This window comes from Octodon degus, unplaced genomic scaffold (assembly GCF_000260255.1).
Source record: "Octodon degus isolate 3935 unplaced genomic scaffold, OctDeg1.0 scaffold00113, whole genome shotgun sequence".
In the NCBI taxonomy this organism is placed as follows: domain Eukaryota; kingdom Metazoa; phylum Chordata; class Mammalia; order Rodentia; family Octodontidae; genus Octodon; species Octodon degus.
Genome location: NW_004524689.1, coordinates 8,009,128 through 8,015,833, shown reverse-complemented (window position 1 = coordinate 8,015,833; position 6,706 = coordinate 8,009,128). Strand labels below are relative to the sequence as shown.

At 56.5% G+C, this 6,706-nt stretch overlaps 1 protein-coding gene across 1 annotated transcript in view; it reads right to left on the bottom strand.

Moving 5' to 3' along the window:
* CUNH1orf167 (chromosome unknown C1orf167 homolog) overlaps positions 1-3,956 on the bottom strand; it is an 11,311-nt gene extending 7,355 nt beyond the window's left edge. Inside the window, exons 1-4 of the mRNA XM_023699391.1 lie at positions 3,842-3,956; positions 1,198-2,237; positions 1,056-1,102; positions 565-772 (exon numbers count right to left, since the gene is read on the bottom strand). Of these exons, the coding sequence (XP_023555159.1) occupies positions 565-772; positions 1,056-1,102; positions 1,198-2,237; positions 3,842-3,956 (1,410 nt within the window). The remainder of the gene's footprint in view (positions 1-564; positions 773-1,055; positions 1,103-1,197; positions 2,238-3,841) is intronic.
* Positions 3,957-6,706: the final 2,750 nt, after the last annotated feature.

Below are 6,706 nucleotides of genomic sequence, written 5' to 3'. Positions count from 1 at the left end.
GGCATGTGGTGCTGGGGATCGAACCGCGGTCCCTGTGCTTTGCCAAGCTTGTTTCAAGTAGGTGCTTTAGACCACTGAGCCATCTCTCCAGCCCCTGTTTTATTTTTTTGAGATAGGGTCTTACTATGTAGTTCAGGCTGGCCTTGAACTCACTATGGAGCCCAGGCTGATTAAACTTGGGTAATTTTTCTGCCTCAGCCTCCCAATTGCTAGGATCATATGTGTGCATCGCCATGCCTTGCAAAAATAGCAACCACTTATGTGGTAGAGTGCTTGCTCTGTGCTGCACAGGGATCTAAGTTTTTTACTAATTTAATCTCACAACAACCTAAAGAAGTATATACTAGTATTATTTCATTTTAGAGATTAAGCGACTAAGGCACAGAGGAGATAACTAACTTGCCCAAGTTCACACGGCCAGAAAAATGGCAGAGGTAGGACTCGAACTCAGGCAGAGCGGGTTCTGGAGTCTGGACTCTTCACCGCATGCTCTACTTCTGATCAGGGATCACAGGGGTCCCCTCCCCAACACACCCAAACTCCATGTGCTGCTCCTGGGCTGACCTCTCGGAAGGTCTGGGCCAGCAAGGTCTTTGCATGTCGCCTCCCGGCCACTTCCATCCGGGCCTCCTGGAGCCACAGTGTCCACCGCAGTCCCCGGAAGCCCTCTCGCAACAGCCGCCTGTGTCTCAGAGCCATGGCTGCCACTGCTGCCCGCTGCCTCTGCGCCACACATATCCAGGCTCTGAAACATCTGGACAGCAGCTGCCGGCTGGGGATGGACCAGGGCTGTCAGGGGCAGAGCTAGGCCTCCCACCTAGGGAGTGGCGGGCTGCTGGCACTGTCCTGTTCCCTTTCCAGTAAGCACAAGGGAGACCTCCTCAAATTCCAACTGCAGCCTGGCATGTCCTCCCTCTGGCTCAGGGGTAGATGTGGAAATTCCAGTTAAGAAATCGGAGGGTGGGGGCAGAATGCCTCCTTTGACTCCACAAGTCCAGCAGCCTCAGTTTACCATCCCAGGGACCCCAGACCCCCACACCCAGCCATGGCCTCACCTGGCTGTAGGGCACGCTTCCAGGCCCACACTGTCTCGGGCCTCATTCTGGGGAAGCAAAGGACATGACAGCCCTCAGGCCAAGTGGGGAAGGGAAAGCCCTGCTGAGAGCCCCCCTCTCACCCAGCCTCCCTGGGGTCCACCTGAAAGACACCCCTCCTTGCCAGGGCTTCATCCGGAGGACCCAAAGCTGTCCCCTCTCCTGGCTCCCTTGGGATATGCACTTCTTCTCGCCTGGATAGGACTCTCCTAGCTGTGGCTGCACTGGAAAAGGCTGAAGAGCCAGGCCAGGCCTCCTTGCTGCCCGACCCTTGAGAGGCAGCAGGGTTCTCCCTGCATGCCCTGCCACAGGTGGGCCCTAGGGTTCCCTCATGTTCTGGCCTGAGGGGCTGGGCAGGAAGCACTCCCTGCCCAGAGTCATGGAAATGCCCAGTCCACATTCCCAAAGAGGTCTTGGGTGACGCTGGTCCGTTGGATGCCCAAGAGTCTGAGTGACCAGTGTGGGTCCCCTGAGTCACACAGGGATCTGCAGTTTCCTTGTGGCCATGGGAGTGTCTCCTCTTATCACTGGAAGCAAGAACAGGCCGGCTGTGCTGGAGATGGGTGGGAAAGGCTTGCCCATTGCCCAGGCAGGGACCCTGCTGTGTAGGGCCCCGGGGCTTCCAAGATGCCCAGTCCCTGAGATGGGCTGCCTGCCACTCCAGGCGCTGCACAGAGGCCAGCAGCTGGTGGATGACAGCACAGGATGGGTGCTGAGCCTGCGTCTGGGCAGGGATTGCCAGGTCCTCCAGGGTGAGGGGTTCCCCTGTGAGCCTGGAAGTCTGGCCCCTGAGACTACCCAAGAATCGGGTGCCTGGTCCTGTGCACCCATAGGGAGGGGCATAGCCTGCGGTGGGCCTGGGTTCTGGGTTCTGTGGCCACGGGGACAAGTGAGCCAGTGCTCTGTGGCTGCCCTGGGGAGGGGAGCTGGTGGCCATGATTAAACCGAGGTTATTCTGCCGGGCCGCAGGCTTCTTTCCTGGGGGCCTCCTGGTGTGGGGCTGCACGTTGCTCTGTTGCAGAAAGCTGGAATTCACCCGCCAGCCTGTTGTGTCCTTCAGAGCCAGGCCCCGTCGGGGATGTGGGCTGATGAGGTTGGTCTGGACGTGGCGTTGTCCCTGCTCCTTCTGGTACAGCACTGTTCCTGAGAAGCAGATGGTAGCAGGTGCTCCCCTTGTAGCCTGGCACATAGGCACCCATGAACCATGGCCACTGCCCAGGCTGACACCCAGGATCCTCCCGAATCTTTTTTTTTTTTTTTGCGGTAACGGGGATTGAACTCAGGACCCTGGGCTTGCCAGACAAACGCTTATTCTACTGAGCTATCTCCCTGGCCCTCTCAGGAATCTTTGTTGCTTTACAGAGAAAAGAAATGATCAGGGCCTGGAGAGGACCCAGATGATCAGGGGATGAGTGGGTAGGGGGACATCCAGGCCTCAGAGCCAGATAGGGACAACATCTCAGGCCAGAAGGAGCCAGCGCTTCAGCAAGAGGGGTCTTGGGCCCAAGTCAGGCATGAGGGCATGGCCAGGAGGGGAAGGTGGAAGCCTGGGGAGACACCAGGGTGAGGGGTGTCTGAGGCAGGGGCTATGTTAGGTGGGGCCAAGAATTTTTTTTTTTTTTTTTTTTTTTTTTTCGGAACCGGGGATTGAACTTGGGCCCTTGCGCTTGCCAGGGAAGCGCTTATTCTACTGAGCCATCTCCCTGCAACCCCCCCCAAGAATTTTAGAAGAGGGAGCACCTGTAATCCTAACACTCTGGGGAGGCTGAGGGGAGGAAGGTCACAAGTGCTAGCACAGTCTGGGAAATATAGCAAATTACTGAGACCCTGTCTCAGAATTTATTTATTTATTTATTTATTTATTTATTTTTAATGGTACTGAGGATTGAACTCAGGGCCCTGTGCTTGCCAGGTGAGCGCTTATTTTACTGAGCTATCCCCCCAGCCCTAAAAATTATTTTAAAGGGCTGAGAATGTGGCTCAGTGCAAACGCCCTGGGTTCAATCCCTAGTACTGCTATATTGCCTAGCAAACACAAAGGTCTGAGTTCAATCCCTGGTTCCGAAAAAAAAAACCCTAGTACTGCTATAAATAAATAAAGGAAGGAAGGAAAAAGAGAAAAAGGAAGAGAAGGAAGAATAAAGGAAGGAAAACAATCAAGGGTCACTTTTTGATTTCCAGTTTGGGCAGAGGCCATGGTGGGCAGCAGACTGGGCAAGACCTGATGTATCCAGCAGCTAAAAGTGAGCTGCTCTGGGGGACGTGGGGGTAGGACTTGGAGCCCCTGCTTGTCCCCCAGGCTCCTCACAGCATAGAGTAAGCTCATTCATGAGCTATGGTGGCTCTGGCACAGGGCCTGGCAAACAGAGTGGGCCACAAAAGTGACCACCTTTGTAGATACAAAATAAAGCTCAGAGAGGCTGAGCAACTTGCCCGTGGTCACACAGAAGAAGTTGGATGAAAATCTGCATGAGTCTTCTCTCGCGCTGGGTGGAACCAGCAGCTCTGTGGCCTTCTCACGGCCCCAGGAGCCCAGCAGGTTGCGCCCCGCCCCGGTGCTGGCCTGTAAAGCCCGATTCAGCTGGCCCGCCCACGCCTGGTCCCACCTCTACCTGACCTCTCACTGGGGAGAAGGGCCTGGCTGAACACCCCTCCCTTGGGCCCCAGCCAACCCTGGGAAGCCAGTCTCTAGAAGTGGGGAGGCCCCAGGACTTCCAAACAAGTGGGGACCCTATTACCACACCTACCCACCAGGGCCCTCTGGGTCTCTTGCCTGGCCTGAGGGAAGCCTCCGGCCCCAGGGTTGGCTTCTCCTTGCAGCTCGTCATAGGACTCCACTCCATGGGTTTGGGGTAGCTGCATGCTTGGTTGTCCCAGCTGGTCAATCAGCAGGCTGGGCTGGGCTGCAGCTCAGTGGCGAGGGCTTGACTGGCACACACAGGGCCCTGGCTGCATCCCCAGCTCTGAAAAACAAAAATAATCATCAGAAAGTCTCCACAGGGAAAGGACACCTTCAGCAGCATCCCTGGGTGCCTACATCTCTCCCCCACCTTGTACCGTCACTGCTGGTGTCCCCAGCCTGCACCTTCTGATGTGGACATGGGGACACCAATTCTAGGCCATGCACCTCACTGTCATGGGAGCCAGGGTGCAGGGCAGTGCAGGCAGGAAGTCTGGGTTCCCCTCACAACCTGAGCTCTTGGTGCTCAGTTGAGTCCACAGTCACTTTCTCCAGCACACCCCAGTCCCAATTGTCCCACCATCCTCCGCGAGTCCCCCAAGGCTCCAGGACTTGCCCCCAAGGGCTTCCAGCCCAGACTGTCCTGCAGCTGCCCCTCGTGGACCAGACCTCTCCACAGACCTGTAGACCAACCCAAGGCGGCCCCAGCGCCTCCCCACACGGCGGCCCAGATGCCCCGTACACATGGCAGCATTAGTGGGTCTAACAGTGAACCCCTGGATGCCCCCAAAGCCAGCTCTTTCCTAGTGGGGCAGCTCCCTGCTCCATGAATGGCAGCTCCAGCCTTTCCTTCAAGAGGCTCAGAGACAACTCTAGAGCTGCCCTGACTCCCCTCGCCTGTTTGTTTCAGGCTATAATGGCGGAGTTGAACAGCTGCCACAGATACCTGCTTGCCGGTCCTGTGATCGGACCTGTTCCCTGAGGGAACTCGCCCCAGATCCCACTCCTCCTCCCCTCCTCACTCTGCTCCAGACACCAGCACCCCGCCAGGGCTCTCCCTCCCCCACAGGCTCCCACACCAGGCCCTTGGCCCTCGCTGGGGCCGCCTCTCTGTCCCCTCTCCTGCCTCAGTCCCACCTCAAACATCACAGTGCACTGGGCAGCCTTTAGCAGGCGTCCTGTCATCTGGCCTGCAGGGTGACCCCAAGACTCAGGACCCCACTGTCAGAAAGGACTCAAAGCTGGTCCACCGCTGCTGAGGACCAGACCAGGCTGCCGCTCCCACCTCCGCCAAAGCTGAGCAGAGGTAGCTCAAGCCTTTGCCACATGGGGCCTAGGGTCACTGTGCCTGCTCCTCAGCCCCTTTGCTCGCCACCCTGTGGGTTCCCTGAAGGACACTCAGGGCTTCCCTTCCTTCCCCCAAACAGCTTTCCGGCCCTCCTTGGCCTCACTTCTGGGCCTGCCTTCACACGCTTGTCTTCCTCGTGTCCTTCTTCGTCCAGGTGGAGCTGACCCTGGGAGAGACTTGGACAGGGCACCCCTAACGACCCCTGGAAGTTGTGAGGTGTAGGGGGAGGGGCAGGGAACGGTGCTCGCCCGCCCAGGCCTCGGCCCCGCCCACGCCCCGCCCCCCCTCAGATGCCCTAGGTTGGCGCCTGGGCGCTGCAGAGCAGGGGTGGGGGTCGTTAGGGGACAGCACATGGCCCTCTGCACCCTCTTCTGGCCCAGGTCCTGCGCCTCAGTGGCCCAAACCTCCTTCAGCCTCCAAGTCTTCGGCATTTGCCACCTGTCAGGTCTTGGCCCCCTGCCAAAGCCCTCCCCTCTCTTCTCCCTACCACTCTGGTCCCCTTCTCTCTCCTCCCCTTCCCTTCCCTTCTCTCTCCTTTGTTCTCTCCTCTCCTGGGGATTGCACCCAGAACCTTTGCACATCCTCGACTTTTTTTTCATTTTTTGAGAAAGGATCTAAGGCTGGGCTAGAAATCTCAGTCTTCCTGCCTCGGCCTCCTGTGGTGGCAAGGAGAGAGCACTAGGTCTGGAATCATGAAATTTACAATGAAAATCTTTCTGCTGCTGGGTGGCCTTAGGCCTGTCCTAATTCTCTGAACCTAGGGCTCCTGACCTGTGATGGTCACCTCTACCTTACCTACCTCCCTGGTTTGACCTCTATTATTTTTGTCCTACTGGCCGTAGGGACACAGGGAACACTGAGCTACATCCCCAGCCCTTTCTAAATCTTCTTTCTTTTTTTTTGTGGTACCGGGGATTGAACTCAGGTCCTTGCGCTTGTCAAGGAAGCACTTATTCCACTGAGCCATCTCCCTGGCCCCCTCTAAATCTTATTTCTGAAACCAGGTGTGGAGCCAGCTGGATAGCTCAGTGGATTAAAGCGCCTGCTTAGGGCAGATGAAAGGACCAGGGTTCCATCCCCAGCTTGCCATGCTGGCCCTGACCCCAGGGGTGCGCTGAAACAGTGATTGAGACTGGGCGTGATGTTGCACACCTGTAATCCCAGCGCTTGGGAGGCTGAATACAGGAGGATCACTATGAGTTCAATCTGTGTAGTGAGATCCTATAGACTCTGTACTAGATATATAAAAAAGAAAAGAAAAGAGGTCAGCTTGCTGGTTAGCTCAGTTGTTTAAGTGCCTACGGGGGCAAACCCAGTCAGGTGCGGAGGACCCTGGAGAGAGAGAGAGAGAGAAAGAGAGAGAGAGAGAGCGCACACTGGAGAGAGAGCTCAGTAGAATAAGTGCTTGCCTGGCAAGCACAAGGACCTGAGTTCAATCCCTGGTTCTGCCACAAAAAATAAAAAAAGTACATCACTGACAAGGCCCTAAGATCTCAGCTGAGCTCTAAGGGCTGGGGAGATGGCTCAGTAGAATAAGGACCTGAGTTCAATCCCCAGTTCAAAAAAAAAAAAAAATTGGGGGGG